Below are 18,166 nucleotides of genomic sequence, written 5' to 3' on the forward strand. Positions count from 1 at the left end.
TAAACCTGACCACAGTTTACATACCACCCAAAAGCAGATAATAAAAAAAGCACACAATGCATTGAATGTCATAGTTAGCATACAAGAAACAGCCTACCCTGACGACATTCAAATAAACTTCAGAGACTGCCCAATTTCTGCCCAATTATCATCAGCATATCACCTGTAGCACCAGGAGTGCCAACACACAACCACTGTTACACTACAATTAGGAATGCCTACAGTTCCATATCTGGACCGCATTTCGGGAAATCTGATCATTTGGCTGTCCTTCTCCTATCTGCATATAGGCAGAGATGAAAGAGCAAGGCCCCAGAGATTAAGACAACAAAGAGGTGGTCAGAAGAGCCGGAGGACTGCCTATGATAGGTAGACTGGACTGTGTTCAAGGATTCATCAGAGGAGCTGAATGAATACACCATGGTTGTCATGGACTTTATAGCAACACTACTAGACAAACATGTCCCCACAAAATCATTCAGAGTCTTCCCTAACCTGAAGCCCTGGATGAACCATGAGATCCACAATCCACTGAGGGCCAGATCAGTGTATTTAGGTCTGGCAACCAAGTACAAGAGTTCCAGATATGATCTCTGGAAAGCTATCTCATGTGCGAAGTGGCAACTCCAGCACTACTTGAATTACTCGACGGCTGTGGCAGGGCTTAAGTGCTATTACCCCTTACGCAGTGAAACCCAGCGACATAAGTGACAACAAGGCATCACTCCCAGATGAGCTCAATGCCTTCTATGCTCACTTTGATCATCAAATTATAGAGGAATCTTCACAAACTCCCACAGCCTCCGATGATCCTGTGATTTCAGTCTCTGAGGCTGACGTGGGAGCATCCTTTAGAAGGGTGGACCCACGGAATGTATCTGGCCCAGACAGGGTAGCTAGCTGGGTACCAAAGACCTGTACTGATCAATTGGCTGGAGCATTCACTGATACCTTTAACTTCTCACTTCAGCAGTCTGAGCTATCCACCTGCTTCATCAGGTTTCATTCATACAGACAGACAGATTTTATTGATCCCGAGGGAAATTGGGTTACGTTACAGCTGCACCAACCAGGAATAGTGAAGAAATATACCAATATAAAAACCAAAAAATAATTAAATAATAATAAGTTAATCATGCCAAGTGGAAATAAATGGAAATACCAATGTCTAAGAAGAATATAGTAACCTGCCTCAATGACTGTCATCACAGTGATGAAGTGCTTTGAGAGATTGGTGATGAAACACATCATCTCCTGCCTGAGAAGTGACTTGGGTCCACTCCAGTTTGCCTACTGGCACAACAGGTCAACAACAGATGCCATTTCATTGGTTCTTTACTTAATACAGGAATATCAAGACAGTGAAGATACATACGTTAGGGCGCTCTTCATAGCCTACAGCTCGGTATTCAATACTATCATCCCCTCTAAACTCATCAATAAGGTTCAAGTCCTAGGCCTCAATACCTCCTTGTGCAATTGGATCCTCAATTTCCTCACTTGCCGACCCCAGTCAGTTTAAATTGGCAACAACATCTCCTCCACAATCTCCCTAAGCACAGGTGAACCACAAAGCTGTACGTAAAAACACAAAATGCTGGCAGAACTCAGCAGGCCAGACAGCATCTATGGGAGGAGGTAGTGACGACGTTTCAGGCCGAAACCCTTCATCAGGAGACATTGCTTCCTGCTCTACATGTTTTCTATTTATGGTTGTGAGGGTAAGCGCAATTCCCATGCCTATTTAAGTTTGCCGATGACACTACAGTCATTGGCCAAATCAAGGGTAGTGACAAATCAGCATATAGGAGGGAGATTGAAAATCTGGCTGAGTGATGCCATAACAACAACCTCTCACTCAATGTCAAAAAGACCAAGGAGATGATTATTAACTTCAGAAGGAGGAAAATGGAGATCCATGACCCAATTCTCATTGAGATATCAGAGATGGAGAATTTCTCAGTATCATCATTTCAGAGGACCAGTCCTGGGCCCAGAACACAAGCACAAAGAAAGCACAGCAGCACCTCTACTCTCTCAGAAGTTTATGAATATTTGGCATGACATCTAAAACTTTGACAAACTTCTTTAGATGTGTGGTGGAGAGTATATTATCTGGTTGTATCACAGCCTGGTATGGAAACACCAATGCCCTAAGTGGAAAATCCTACAAAAAGTAGTAGACCTGGCCCAGTTCATCATGGGTAAAGTTGTCCCTACACCATTGAGCACAACTACATGGAGTGCTGTCACAGGAGAGCACTGTGCATCATCAAGAACCCCCACCACCCTAGCCATGCTCTCTTCACACTGCTGCATCAAGAAGAAGGTACAGGAGCCTCAGGACTCACACCATCAGGACCTGCTGAAGGGTCTTGGCCCGAAACTGTACTCTTTTCCATAGAGGCTGCCTGGCCTGCTGAGTTTCAACAGCATTTTGTGTGTGTTGCAAGGACATTTAAGAGACTCATATGGATGATAGAAAAATGAAAGGCTATGTAGGAGGGAAGGGTAGATTTTAGAGTAGGTTAAATGGTCAGCACAACACAATGGACTGAAGGGCTTGCATTGTTCTGTAATGTTCTTTCTAAAGTTCCATTATTAAGATGCTTAATTTTCAGCAAGGGACACGAACCTACATCCATTTTCTGCTCCCCCACCTTATTTTATTAATGCAAATAAACTAATGAAGTTGACATTGGAACATTTATTTATTTATTTATTGAGATACGGTGCGGAATACTGCCTCCAAACCATGCTGCCCAGCAATCCCCGATTTAACCCTACCCTCATGATGGCATAATTCACAATGACCAACCGGTTTTTGGTTTTTGGTGGACTCCCTTTCCCATATTGTCAAAGTCAACTGATGCCCAATAGTTGAACAATATATTGAATTATACACAATTTTTATAAGAAAAGAACAAAAAATCGAAGTTTATTTTAGCACAAAGTGATCGTAGTGTTGCTAAATTATAGTGATTCATGATTGTGCAGGTTGGCTCAAGAACCAATTGGCTGAAGGGAAGTAGCTGCTCTTCAACCTGATGTGTGACTTGTAATTCACCCTGGATCCCATGCACCTTAATCAAGCTACTATGAGGTACCTCATCAAATGCCTTACTAAAGTCCATGTAGCTAACATCCACTGCCTTGCCCTCATAAGCTCTTTTGTCGCCTTCTCAAAAACACGGTCAAATTTGCAAGGTATGCACAAGGCCATGCTGACTTTCTCTAAGCAAGCCAAGCCTTTTCAAATGCACAAAAGTCCTATCCTTCAGTATCCTCTCCAAAAGCTTCCCTGTCACTGACATGAAGCTCACTGGCCTTTTATTTCCTGGATTATCCCTATTTTCTTGCTGGAACAAAGGCTCAACATTTACTACTCTCCAGCTCTCTGGGTCTTTGCCTGCTACTGGTGAGGACACAAAGGGCTTTGTCTAAGTTTCAGTCATCTTCTCACTTGCTTCTTTCAATATTCTGGGACATATGCTGATGCTGTTGGCCAGAAAGAACTACAACCTACAAATCAGCAAACAGGAATGAGGCAAGGGTAGTGGAAACAAACAAAGGAAAAGTCTTTGTTCTTGCCATGTGATCACAGGAGTGGAGGTGGCCATTTTCTGAGTCTGTTCTTGCAGGCACCATTCTGTGAACTGTTTGATGAACTGGTTCTTGTTCAGGGATAACTTAATCAGAAAGAATGAACGTGGGCACAATGAGTTTTTTGCTGATGATCTGTTAAGTTTGAGATCATTTTCAGATACTGGTGTGGACCAGTCTGAGTTGGAAGTAACAAAAGACATAACTTAGGGCACAAGACTGGGTGAAAGAGCCTTAACGTAATACTGCTTGTAGCCTTAGACAAGATCCAATGAGAAGCTGAGACAGTCAAAGGAGCTTGAACTAATGAAATTGAAACATCACAGATTGATCTGATAAGGAATAAGATAGCAATGGAAGATTTTGGCAGCACAGACAGCGACAACTCTGTGGAGACAATCATCGCGGAAGTGGATAACCCTGCTTCGGAAACATGGAGTCTACATTGCGATCAAGAAGAATGCCTGGCCAGCATAGACTTCTTTTCCTTCTTTTCTATTCTTTGACTGTTCATGGAGAGCTAGGGTAACAGGTAAATAGGGTGTCAATTCATGTGCCAATAAGCGGACTTATCAGCAAATACAGATTTTCTCTGTGCCTAACTGATCTTTATCATTGAAGGCTAATACTTACAACAATGCCATCAGACCTTGGGATCTTATCCACGTTAATGCTTTTCAGAAGACCTAGCACAACCTCCTACTTAATCCCAAAATGTCACAGCATGTTAGTGTGCACATTTTGCCTTCTCTATCCTACAAACCCTTCTCAGTAAAACTGACACTATTGAATTGAGTTGACTTTATTTCTTACATCCTTCACATACATGAGGAGTAGAAGTCTTTACCTTATGTCTCCATCTGAATATGCAATTTATAGTAATTTGTAGCAAACAGCATGTACAACAGGACAGTCAATATAGTGTAGAAATACAATTGCATTAGCGTGAATACAATTGTATTCCCTTGTCCATTAATCAGCCTGATGGCCTAGTGGAAGAAGCTGTCCCAGAGCCTGTTGGTCCTGTCTTTTATGCTGTGGCTCCGTTTCCCAGATGGTAGCAGCTGGGACAGTTTGTGGTTGGTGTGACTTGGGTCTCCAATGATCCTTCAGGCTCGTTCACTATTTCAGCCATTTGCTCTGACTCAAAGGACAAATTCCCCCCTTTTAGCCTCTCTCTAGTGCAAGGGTTCCACAGAGCCCTTGCTTAATGGTATTGGACTGTGGCATAAAAAATGGTTGGGAACACCTTCTCTAGTAGGAGATCGTTATTGGTGCCACAAAATTACCAGACAATATTACACAAGCAGTAAAATGAATCTCAGGGTAGTATATGGTGACATGTACGTACGGTACTTTGACAATAATGTTACATGGAACTTTGAGTATCCTGACTGGTTACAGCAAAGTCAAGTGTGGCAAATTCAAATGCACAGGAGGCTAAGAAGCTGCAGAGAGTTATAAACTCAGCTCAATATATCACAGCTACGTGCCTCCCCACTATCAGGAATATCTACATGAGGCACTGCCTCAACAATGCAACATATATCATCAAATAATCCCCATTATCTGGGCCATACTGTCTTCTTGAAACTACTGTTGGGTAGGAAGTACTGAAACATCAACCATTCATCTCTTGAATCAACCTCCACAACTCTAAACATTACCTCACTATACCAACACAATGACCACTTTGTTCTGCAATGAACTGTTTATTCTCATAAAAAATACATATAATTTATGTTTTTCTTCTGAATGTTGTGCATCTGATGCTATTTGCCTGTGATGTTGCTGCAAGTATGTTCTTCAGCGCACCTGTGCATGCATGTACTTGTGTATATGATAATAAACTTGTCTTTGTACTAGTCTGCTTTATTTGCTGATGAGCTATAAATAGAATTCAACATTGTAAAATCATCAGCTGAACGTATCCACTTCGATCCTTAAGAAAGAAGGTCATTGATGAACTGATCAACATGGTCGGGTTGAGGATGTGCAGGGATTGGGATACTTGGCCTCTATCAATCATTTTCCTTCATGTCAAGAACCTCTCCAAACATCAGAATGTTTTCCCTTGGACGCCCATCGAATTCAATATTACCGGGGCACTTTGATGCTACATTCAGTCAAATGTCAGTGGCAATCACTCTCCTCTCTCATCTGGAGCGGGGCTGTGGTCTGGGAAGGAGTGGCCTTAGCAAAGAGAAAGCTGTGCTTTTTTGTTTCTTTTTTTGCCACTTGACAACACCTTCCATCAATTTACAGTTACATCTTTGTAATCAAATTGAAACTACTAGGCTAGAGTTGCGACTAGTCCTGGAACACTGTTTTATTAGAACCACAACTGGGACATTGTCCAGTCCCGTTGCCTTTGATCTATCCAGTGCTTTCGGTTGTTTCTTGGTATCATGTGGAGTGAATTGTATTGATGATAGCTGGCTCCTGAGATAGGCAGAAGCTGAAGTGGACCTTTGTCCCAATATGGCCATGATTATTTCTCCCTAGTCCTTAGTCCTCACAGGCTAGGCCCAGACATCCTTGAGTTCATGGAATCTCCTGCTTAACTGTCCACCATTGTACACTTCTATATTTGGCAATATTGCAGAACTTTGATCTGATCTGTTGGCTGTGAGATCGCTTAGAGCTATCCATTGCATGCTGGTTTTGATGTATAGCATGTAGATAGCTCTGTGCTATGCTTCACTAGGTTGGTTCTCAGTTTTGGGTTATCCCGGTGCTGCTCCCAGCAACCCCTTCTGCTCTTCCCTGTGAACCAGGGCTCAATCATCTTCCCTTGACCACTTTTAGTTTGAGATGGCAGGGGCTGGAGATACTGTAATCAGTAACTTCAGGGGATGACCTGCTTTGATAATAATGGCGGTGTGAAGGAGATGTGGGCTAGAAGGTCACAAATTATGGTGGTGTCTGTGTCTGCTGATGTTCCAGAGCCCTTCATGAGGGTATGTTTCATTTTATGTTACCAAATTGAGTCTTCTAAATGAGAAGGACTCCAACCCATAGTATCACACAACCCAATAGATGTGCCCTCAGTGTAAAGACAGGACTTTGTCTCCACAAAGCATGTGCCATGGTCACTTCTATTGTTGCTATCATTGATAGATCTATCTGGCGCAGACAGGGAGAAGACCTTGTGTATTATGTCAGCTGTTCCTGGTGGCTAATCTGGAATGCTGCCCAAACCTTGCAGTTGAATGTGTTTGGCATTGAGTCGCTTGGTACAGGATATTCAGCTTTGTTCCTCATGGTGATGAAATGGCAGCACCAATGAAACTTTAGGAGAAGGTTTTCTATTTACTTTCTTGGGTGCCCCAACTCACCTTAGAATTCATCATCATCATCACACCCATCATGTGCCGTGTCGGATGATGTGGACAATCAACGTCTATTGACCATGATTGTTCTTAGCAAATTCCACAGAAATAGTTTGCTATTGCCTTCTTCTGGACAGTGTCTTTACAAAGAGTGTGACCACAGCTATTATCAATACTCTTCAGAGATTGTCTGCCTGGTGTCAGTGGCCGCATAAATCAGGACTTGTGATATGTACCAGCTGCTCATACGACCATTCACCACCTGCTCCCATGGCTTCACGTGACCCTGACCATGGAGTTAAGCAGGTAATACACCGTTCCCAAGGGTGACCTGCAGGCAAGCGGAGGGATGAAGCACCTTACACCTCCTTTGATAAAGACATATCTCCATCCTGCCACACAACCTTAGAGTTATAGCAACAAAAATACTTAAGCCATAAGGATTGAAAAGTAAACAAATGGAAGGCAAGACAAAAGTAAAATCTACATAATAATAAAGGACCTTGAACTGAAAAATTGCATTTACAGCCAATCAGAGCATATATTGCTATCTTCCCCCAGAAATATTCACAAGTTCTGCTACTTGTACTAGAAACAGGTAAGTGGAAAAAGACAGCAATTTATACCTTGTCTTTTAGGCTCCATAACTCAATCAATACATTTAACTGCTGCTCAGTATCAGCAGGTAATCTTTTTGTCCCTATATGTAATAACTGCATGTATTCTCTGAAGATAAAATGCCTCTTGGTCTTTTTGCATTGTAAAGCCCACTAATGTTTAACAAATTATTCTGTTTACAAGGTATCCGTGTATGATCCTGCTGATGATCATTATCAAACCATTGCTCCAAATGAGTTTAACACCATCTACATCAATCCAAGGAACTGCGCCTATCAGTATCCAGGTACAGCATTTAAAGTCCTGTTACACAACTTGACATAATTTGTTGTCAAACGTCAATCGATTGATTTAAGTTTCTAAGTTCTTATAGTTTTTAATCATTTTGATAACTTGATGTTCTGCTGCTTCGAGCAGACTCAATGGTCTGAATGGCCTGCTCTGCTCTTATGTCATATAGTCTTTTTCTAATAAGCAGCCATAACCTTGTGATGTTATCTGCACCTTTACTGCTTGCTGATAATGATTTCACATAGAATGGCAAAATTAGTGCAAGTAGAGGTAGCTAATTTCAAGTGATTGCAACTCAGTCCTGGTATTGTACTCTGTTGATAAATCAAAGTATCTTTGCAGAATAAAAGCTACCACACTCTTTTGCTCAACACGTATCTTGAAAAGATTAATTCCCCAAGAGCACCTTTAACTTGAGATGCCTGGAATAGGGACCTTGTAAATAGCATTTTAGGGCGTGACCCCTATCTGTTAGCACTCAGTAACATGGGGAGTTCTACAGATGCTGGAAATCCAAAGCAACAGATATAAAACAGCTGGAGGAGCTCAGGAGGTCAGGCAGCATCCATGGAAATAAATAAACAGTTAATGTTTTGGGCCAAGACACTTCTTCAGGACTGGAAAGAAAAGGGGAAGATGCAGAATGAAAAGGTGGGGGAAGAAGAGGGCGGATAGCTAGAAGGTGATGGGTGAAGCCAGGTGGCAGGACAGATAAAAGGCTGGAGAGGAACAAATCTGATAGGAGAGGAGAGTGGACCATAGGAGAAAGGGAAGGAGGAGGGGAACCAGGGAAGAGATAAGAGGCCAGGGTGGAGAATAGAAGAGAAGAGGATGGGGAATTCTTTTTACCAGAAGGAGAAATTGATTTTCATGCCATCAGGTTGGAGGCTACCCAGAAAGAATATAAGGTATTGCTCCTCCACCTTGAGGGTGACCTCATCTTGGCACAAAAGGAGGCCATGGCCATGTCAGAATGGGATTCGGAATTGAAATTAAAATGCTTAGCCACTGGGAAGTTCCAATTTTGATGGAGCAGCAGTGCCTGACGAAATGGTCACCCAACTTATAACAGGTCTCACCATTGCAGAGGAGGCTAAATCAGGAGCACCGGATATAATAGTCGACCCCAGCAGTTTTACAGGTCTTACCTGGAAGGACTTTTTGGGGCCCTGAATGGAGGTGAGGGAGGAGCTGAATAGGAAGGTGAAGCACTTTGGCCGCTTGCAGGGATAAGAGGCAGGAGGGAGATTAGTGGGGAGGGATGAGTGGATAAGGGAATCATGGAGGAAGTGATCCCTGTGAAAAGTGGAGGGGGTGGTAAAGATGCTACTACTACTACTAATAATAATAATAATAAGCACTTAATTGATCCCGAGTGGAAAATTCTTTTGTTACAGCAACAACATTTAAAAATACACTTAGCAGTGTGCAGACTTAACTAATAATAATGCACAGAATAATAATATACACAGTAATAATTTACCAATGTGCAATAATAATGTACAATATAATAAAGCAGAGACTATTGTACTATGACGTGTGTTCTCCTGTCGCACAGAGATGAACTGTTGCATATGCTTATTGCATTGGTAGGAAAGATTTTCTGTAACGATCCTTGTGACAGCGGAGTTGAATGAGCCTGTTCAAAAGGGTGCTCCGCTGTTTATTCAGTAGGTCGTGGAGTGGATGTGCCTGATTGTCCATAATGGATAGCAGTTTGCTTAGTGACGTCCTCGCCACTACTAACTCAAAAGAGTCTGGGTTGTAGCCAAGGACGGATCCATCCTTTCTGATGAGTTGACTTACTTGATAGTAGAATCCCTTTGGAGGTGGAGGAAGTTGCGGAGCCTGACATATTGAATGAAGAGGCTCATGGGGTGGTAGGCATGGACAAGAGGAACTCTATCTTTGTTAGGGTTGTGGGAAGATGGGATGAGCGTGGATGTTCAGGAAATGGAGGAGATCTGGGTGAGGACAGCATCAATGGCAGAGGAAGGGAAACCTTGTTCTTTGAAGAAGGAAGACATTTCTGATGTCCTGGAAAGAAAAGCTGCATCCCAGGAAAGATGCGACAGAAACAAGGGAACTGAGAAAAAGGAATATGTAGCATTTTTGGATGAGACAGGATTGGAAGAGGTATAGTCAAGATAACTGTGATTGTTTTGTTGCCAGATCTTTTCCATACAATGCCATGGAAGTCAATGTAAATCCTAAAACTGTATTTCTAAAATGCATCTAATATTATGGTTAGCTAGCATTCATTGGCAGAAGAATACAAGAGCAGAGAATTATGCAGGAATTATATACTATACTAACCAAACAGATTCTGCAGAAACTGGAAATCTTGAGCACGCAGCAGGAACTAGTAGGTCAGGCAGCATCTATGGCGGGGAATAAACAGTTGACATTTCAGGCCAAGACCCTTCTTCAGGACTGGAAAGGAATTGGAAGAAGCCAGAATAAGCAGGTGGGGGAGGAGGGGAAGAAATACAAGCTGACAGGCAATGGTTGAAGCAAGGTGAGGGGGAAGGTGGGTGGCTGGGGGAGGGGAGATGAAGTGAGAAGCTGGGAGGGTGACAGGTGGAAAGGGTAAAGGGCTGAAGACGAAACCTGATAGGAGAGGGGAGTGGCCTATGGGAAAAAGGGAAGGAGGAGGGGCAGGAGGGGAAAGAAAGGGGGGAGGTGATGAGTAGGTGAGGAGAATAGGGATTGGAAAAAGAGAGAAGCAGGAGGGGGAGAAATGATTGGAAGTTAGAGAAATCAATGTTCATGCCAATAGGTTGGAGGCTACCCGGATGGGTTATGAGGTGTCGCTCCTCCAGCTTGAGTGTGTCTCATTGTGGTATGTAGGGGACCATGGAATGGAAATGGGAAGAGGAATTAAAATGGATTTCCTGGTTACTGTATCCCAGTGCCCCCAGTCCGGCCTCCTCTACATCAGTGAAAACCGATAGAGACTGGGGGACCATTTCGCCAAGCACCTTTGCTTCACCTTCCATAATAGGCAGGATTTCCCTGTGCCCACCCACTGGGTTGGGGGGAGGAAGGGGTTAATTTTGCTGTTTGTTGTTTCTGTCTTCTTGTATGTTGGCTGCATGTTGCCCTGCAGAACGTTGTAGTCATGCTATGTTGGCAGTGGGCTTACACTTGTGGGCAGCCACCAGTGTACCCTTAGACTGTTAACACAAACAAAGCACTTCAATGTGTATGTCACTGTACATTTAACTAATAAATGGAAACCAGGAATCCATGAGCCAGTCCTCATTGAGGGATCAAATATGGAAAATGTCAGCAACTTTAAATTCCTCAGTGTTATCATTTCAGAGGACCTGTTCTGGGCCCAGCACATGGGTGCAATTACAAATAAATGCACAGCAGTGTTTCTTTTTCCTTAGGAGTTTGCAAAGATTAGGCATGTCATCAGAAACTTTGACAAACATCTATAGATGTGCGGTGGAGGATATATTGACTGGCTGCATCACGGCCTGGCATGGAAACATCAATGCCCTTGAATGGAAAATCCTGCAAAAAGTGGATACAGCCCAGTCCATCACAGGTAAAGCCCTCCCCACCAATGAGCACATCTACATGGAGCGCTGTCACAGAAAAGCTGCATCCAATGTCAAGCCCCACCACCAACAGCTCTCTTCTCACTGTTGCCATCAGGAAGAAGGTACAGGAGCCTCAGGATTCACACCACCGTGTTCCAGATCAGTTATTACCCCTCAACCATCAGGTGCTTTAACCAGTGGGGATAACTCTCCTCAGCCTACAACCTATGGAGTCTCTTTTAAGGACTCATCATCTCATGTTCTTGATATTTATTGCTTATTTTTTTTCCTTTTTGTATCTGCACAGTTTGTTGTATTTTGCACATCGGTTGCTTGTCCTTACTGTTGGGTGCAGTCATTCGTTGGATTGTGTTTGTTAGATTTTCTGAGTATGCCCACAAGAAAACAAATCTCAGGGTTGTAAATGGTGATGTATATGCACTTTAGTAATAGATTTACTTTGAACTTTGAATCTTGAAGTGGCCGGCGAACACAAATTGGTTCATGTCAATATTCAGACAAGGCATCTACTTGATGAAGGAAGGCCAATGGTCATCTAATCCATTGGAAAATAGTGAGAGGCAGAGGCAATGTTATAATTATACATTAACAATCCATGTTTCCTTTTTTTTTAGGGACAAGGATGACAGGTGTGTGTGTTCATCCGGATCCCTGTAGCACCACAGGAGGACAAATGGCACTGGGGATGCTCGCTGGGGTTCTCACCGGCACCATGCTGAGATCACTTATGTGGGCGCCGTGTTACTTCTGAAGTGATGTTGCTGTTAAAGCAATAACGTGCAATGCTGGGCAAGTTTAAAGGGCTTTAGTTACACAAGTTCAGTACCTTGGGCATAATTAGAAATTAAATCATTAGTCAGCACTTTGGTTCCAAATCAAACTAAAAACTAAATTCCTAATGTAGAATAGGAAAAATTAAGCTTTGTGTCCAATTTTGTGTAGTGCATTCAACATGTTGCAAATAAAGCATATCTTTAGTTTCACTTTCTTCGGTTAAACTGTGAGTAGCCTCTTTTTTGAGCTATTTGATATTAGACAATAGACAGTAGGTGCAGGAGTAGGCCATTCACGCCATTCACTGTGATCATGGCTGATCATACACAATCAGTACCCCGTTCCTGCCCTCTCCCCATATCCCTTGATTCCACTATCTATAAGAGCTCTATCTAACTCTCTCTTGAATGCATCCAGAGACTTGGCCTCCACTGCCTTCTGGGGCAGAGCATTCCACATATCCACCACTCTCTGGGTGAAAAAGTTTTTCCGCATCTCTGTTCTAAATGGCCTACCCCTTATTCTTAAACTGTGGCCTCTAGTTCTGGACTCACCCATCAGTGGGAACATGCTTCTTGCCTTCAGCTGTCCAATCCCTTAATAATCTTATATGTTTCAATCGGATCCCCTCTCATCCTTCTAAATTCCAGTGTATACAAGCCCAGTCACTCCAATCTTTCAACATATGACAGTCCCGCCATTCCGGGAATTAACCTTGTGAACCTACGCTTCACTCCCTCAATAGCAAGAATGTCCTTCCTCAAATTTGGAGACCAAAACTGCACACAATACTCCAGGTGGGGTCTCACCAGGGCCCTGTACAGCTGCAGAAGGACCTCTTTACTCCTATACTCAATTCCTCTTGTTATAAAGGCCAGCATGCCATTAGCTTTCTTCACTGCCTGCTGTACCTGCATGCTTGCTTTCATTGACTGATGTACAAGAACACCTAGATCTCATTGTACTTCCCCTTTTCCTAACTTGACTCCATTTAGATAATAATCTGCCTTCCTGTTCTTGCCACCAGAGTGGATAACTTCACATTTATCCACATTAAACTGCATCTGCCATACATTTGCCCACTCACCCAAACTGTCCAAGTTACCCTGCATTCTCATAACCTCCTGACATTTCACACTGCCACCCAGCTTTGTGTCATCGGCAAATTTACTAATGTTACTTTTAATCCCTTCATCTAAATCATTAATGTATATTGTAAACAGCTGCGGTCCCAGCACTGAACCTTGTGGTACCCCACTGGTCACAGCCTGCCATTCCGAAAGGGACCTGTTAATCACGACTCTTTGTTTCCTGTCAGCCAGCCAATTTTCAATCCATGTCAGTACTCTGCCCCCAATACCATGTGCCCTAATTTTGCCCACTAATCTCCTATGTGGGACTTTATCAAAAGCTTTCTGGGAGTCCAGGTACACTACATCCACTGGCTCTCCCTTGTCCATTTTCATAGTTACATCCTCAAAAAACTCCAGAAGATTAGTCAAGCATGATTTTCCCTTCATAAATCCATGCTGACTCGGACTGATCCTTCTACTGCTATCCAAATGTGTCGTAATTTCCTCTTTTATAATTAACTCCAGCATCTTTCCCACCACTGACATCAGGCTAACCGGTCTATAATTCCCTGTTTTCTCTCTCCCTCCTTTCTTGAAAAGTGGGACAACATTAGCCACCCTCCAATCAGCAGGAACTGTTCCTGAATCTATAGAACATTGGAAAATGATTACCAATGCATCCACGATTTCTAGAGCCACCTCTTTAAGTACTCTGGGATGCAGACCATCAGGTCCCGGGGACTTATCAGCCTTCAGACTCAACAGTCTATCCAACACTGTTTCTTGCCCAATATAAATTTCCTTCAGTTCATCCTTTACCCTAGTTCCTTTGACCACTATTACATCTGGGAGATTGTTTGTGTCTTCCCTAGTGAAGACAGATCCAAAGTCCCTGTTCAACTCGTCTGCTATTTCCTTGTTCCCCATAATAAATTCACCCGTTTCTATCTTCAATGGCCCAATTTTGGTCTTAACTATTTTTTTGCTATTCACATACCTAAAGAAGCTTTTACTATCCTCCTTTATATTCTTGGCTAGTTTACCTTCGTACCTCATTTTTTCTTGGCGTATTGCCTTTTTTGTTATCTTCCGTTGCTCTTTAAAAGCTTCCCAGTCCTCCGGTTTCCCACTCATCTTTGCTATGTTATACTTCTTCTCCTTTATTTTTATACTGCCCTTTACTTCCCTCGTCAGCCACGGCCGCCCCTTACTCCCCTTAGGATCTTTCTTCCTCTTTGGAATGAACCAATCCTGCACCTTCTGCATTATTCCCAGAAATACCTGCCATTGTTGTTCCACTGTCTTCCCTGCTAGGGTATTGTTCCATTGAACTTTGGTCAGCTCCTCCCTCATAGCTCCATAGTTCCCTTTGTTCAACTGTAATACTGACACATCCGATTTTCCCTTCTCCTTCTCAAATTGTAGGTTAAAACATATCATATTATGGTCACTACCTCCTAATGGTTCCTTTACCTCAAGACAAGGTCTCGAGGTAATATATTCTAAGACAAGGTCACAATACCAATTTATTTCAATATTCTAAGACAAGGTCACAATACCAATTTATTTCAAACTCCTCCCACCGCTGAGTGCTGTGGCCCAACTTTGACTAAGAAGGTTGATGGCTTCTTAAAGCCCTTGAGCCTGACTTCAAGAGGAGGCTTGGGCCACACACACAAAGTGCTGGAGGAATTCAGCAGGTTAGGTAGCATTTATGGAGGGAAATGAACAGTTGATGTTTCAGGCTGAAACCCTTCATCAGGTCTTCTGACTAAGAGGGACCTTGGTTTTTTCCATTGGACATCCCTGAGCATGTGATTTACATTCAGCATTAAGAGATACCATTACTATAAATGCAGGATCCATCAGTCCAGAAAACACACATCCAAAGTTACAACATTCTACTTACTGAACTCCAGTTGGAAGATTTCTTCACCTGTGTTTGAAGATACAACTTGGATTTGCTCTAAGAGCTAAATTGCAATGATTTGGGCTTAAAGAAGGTATCCACCAGTGTGACCATGGGTCCAGTAAGACAAATTGGTCATTCTAGCATATCTGAAATTACTTGAATTTGTCCCAATACAACCTTTGTCTTAGTTGAGTTTGTTCCTTGAAATAAAGCGATATCACTAAAAAAATCTTACGGGCTAATAATTCTCTGTGCATGCAAAACTGTCTTCCATTTTCAAGTTTCCCTTACCCATCACATTAGGTCATTTTGTCCCAACCTATCAGAAATTGCCTTTGATCTACCCATCTCCTATCACCCCCCCCCACTTTCTCTGCCGCCCATATTAACTTGTTTCTCTCTTCTCCCACCATTCACAGACCTCAGACCTTCACCGTTTCTTTTCCTGATCTGTTGTGTGCTTCCAGCAGTTTAGCTTCATATTTCAGCTTTCCAGCATCTGCATTTTCTGTTGTGGATTTGTGTACATTTCTTGCATCCTGTTAGAGGGGGCATATCAGAAGGACCAATGGACCTGAGATAGGGCAACAAGAACACCACTAATGGTGCCAATTTCCCTCCTGGTTGATGCAGGAGGAATGCCTTGCCATATGGCTGTAATATCTTTGGCTTGTTTCCTGATTCTCACTCTCCAGTAGCCACTTTGCAGCTGTCAACAGCAGACGTCTAGAGCCACCCTTCTCACTGGTTCCCAACATCCCTGATGGAATAAACTGGAAGCAAGTATATGTATGATTTCCCTTTTGAGTCAAAGAAATACTGCTGCATCTGTGCAGCATCACAGACGGATCTGTGGAATTCATTGCCTCAAACAGCTGTGGAAGCATAGTTGTTGGTTATATTTAAAGTGGAGGTTGATATGTCCTTGATTAGAAAGGGAAGAAAGCAGGAGAATGGGGTTGAGAGAGATAATGAATCTGCCATGATAAAATGGTGGAGCAGACTCGATGGGCCAAATGGCCTAATTCTGCTGCTATGCCTTATGGTCTACCACCCAAGGAAAGATTGCAGAGATATGAATTAACAGGTTTCTACCTTTTATCCAATATCCAAGGAGTTTTCCAGGCAAAATAAAGAAGAAAACTTATCCTGAATATTCCAGAAGAAGATAATATGAGGTGAACCGTCCACAAAGGTACAGTCCTTTCTTCTGGTGATTTGCAGAGAAGAGAAAAGAAAATTAATTTTCACCACAAATGTCCAGTCCCCCCATCAAGAAGGCCTTAGAGCTCTCTGTTTTTTTCTCGACCACCACCCTCCTCTGTCTGACTGAACCGGTCCTCACACTCAACAATTTCTCTTGCAGATCTTCTCAAATCCATAGGCTCCAGCTATACCTGCCTTGTCGTTGTCTACGTGGAATAGTCTATGTTTCACGCCTTCTCTGGTAACACTCGCCAACTCTTTCTGCACTACTTTGATGACTGCTTTGGTACTACTTCCTGCACCCATGCTGATTTCAATCATTTCATCAACTTTGCATCCAACTTCCAACCTGCCCTTAAATTCACTTAGTCTATTTTTAACACCTCTCTCCCCTCTCTTTATCTCTGTCTCCATCTTTTGGGACAAACTGTCTACCGATATCTTTTATAAACCTGCCAACACTCACAACTATCTTGACTATATTTCTTCCCACCCAGTCAACTGTAAATATGCCATTCCCTTTTCTCAGTTTCTTCATCTCCACTGCACCTTTCCCAGGATGAGGCTTTCCTTTCCAGAACATTAGAGATGTCCTCCTTCTTCGAAGAAAAGGGGTTCCTTCCTCCACCATTGATGTTGCCCTCACCCCCATATCCTCCATTTCCAAGACATCTGCACTCACTTCAACTTCCAACCATCTTAACAAGGATAGAGTTCCTCTTGACCTCACCTGCCACCCCACGAGCCTCCACATCAAACACATCATTCTCTGCAACTTCCACTATCTTCAATGGGATTCTACCTCCAAATGCATCTTCACCACACACACACACACACACACACACACACACACACACACACACACACACACACACACACACACACACACACACACACACACACACACACACACACACACACACACACACACACACACACACACACACACACACACACACACTCCTTTCTGCAGAGATCGCTTTCTCCGTGATTCCCTTGTCCATTCAACCCTCCCCACTAATCTCCTTCCCGGCACTTATCCCTGCAAGCGGAAGAAGTGCTATACCTGCCTCCCTCACCTCCATTCACGGCCCAAGGAGTCCTTCCAGGTGAGGCAACACTTCACCTGCGAATCTGTTGGGCCGTCTACTGTGTCTGGTGCTCCCAGTGTGGCCTCCTCTACATTGGTGAGACCTGACGTACATCAGCAGACTGTTTTATCGAGACCTTCGCTCCATCTGAAACAAGCAAGATTTCTCGGTGACCGACAATTTTAATTCCAGTCCTCACTCCCGTTCCAACATGGTTCATAGCCTCCTCTACTGCCACAATGAAGCCACTCTCAGGTGGAGGAACAACACCTCATATTTGCCTGAGTAGTCTCCAACCTGATGGCATGAACCTCGATTTTTCTTAATTCTGGTAATTTTTCCACCTTTCCCTTCACTCTTCTTTCAATGGCTCCACTCCTATCTCTTCTCCTCACTGCCTATCACCTCCCCCGGTGCCCCTCCTCCTTTCCTTTCTCCCAAGGTCCACTCTTCACCCCATCAGATTCCTTCTTCCTGAACTCTTCAGCTTTTTCCACCTATCACCTCCCAGCTTCTCAGTTCATCCAACCCTCCCCCACTTGCCTGATTTCACCTATCACCTTCTAGCTTGTACTTCTTCCACTTCCCCCCCACCACCTACCATCTTCTTATTCTGACTTCTCCATTTTTTTCCTGTCCTGAAGGAGGGTATCGGCCCAAAATGTTGACTGTTTATTTCTTTCCATGGATGCTG

General features: G+C 43.2%; 2 protein-coding genes across 3 annotated transcripts in view; both read left to right on the plus strand.

Moving 5' to 3' along the window:
* The window catches only part of plekhb1 (pleckstrin homology domain containing B1), a 100,816-nt gene extending 88,417 nt beyond the window's left edge, over positions 1-12,399 (plus strand). For both annotated transcript variants that reach the window (XM_073041882.1, XM_073041883.1), the window contains exons 5-6: positions 7,737-7,839; positions 12,031-12,399. In XM_073041882.1, the coding sequence (XP_072897983.1) occupies positions 7,737-7,839; positions 12,031-12,167 (240 nt within the window). In that variant the 3' untranslated portion in view covers positions 12,168-12,399. The remainder of the gene's footprint in view (positions 1-7,736; positions 7,840-12,030) is intronic.
* The window catches only part of LOC140726964 (proteasomal ATPase-associated factor 1-like), a 474,892-nt gene that overhangs the window by 188,771 nt on the left and 267,955 nt on the right, over positions 1-18,166 (plus strand). The window lies entirely within an intron of this gene.

This window comes from Hemitrygon akajei, chromosome 4, assembly GCF_048418815.1.
Source record: "Hemitrygon akajei chromosome 4, sHemAka1.3, whole genome shotgun sequence".
NCBI lineage: Eukaryota > Metazoa > Chordata > Chondrichthyes > Myliobatiformes > Dasyatidae > Hemitrygon > Hemitrygon akajei.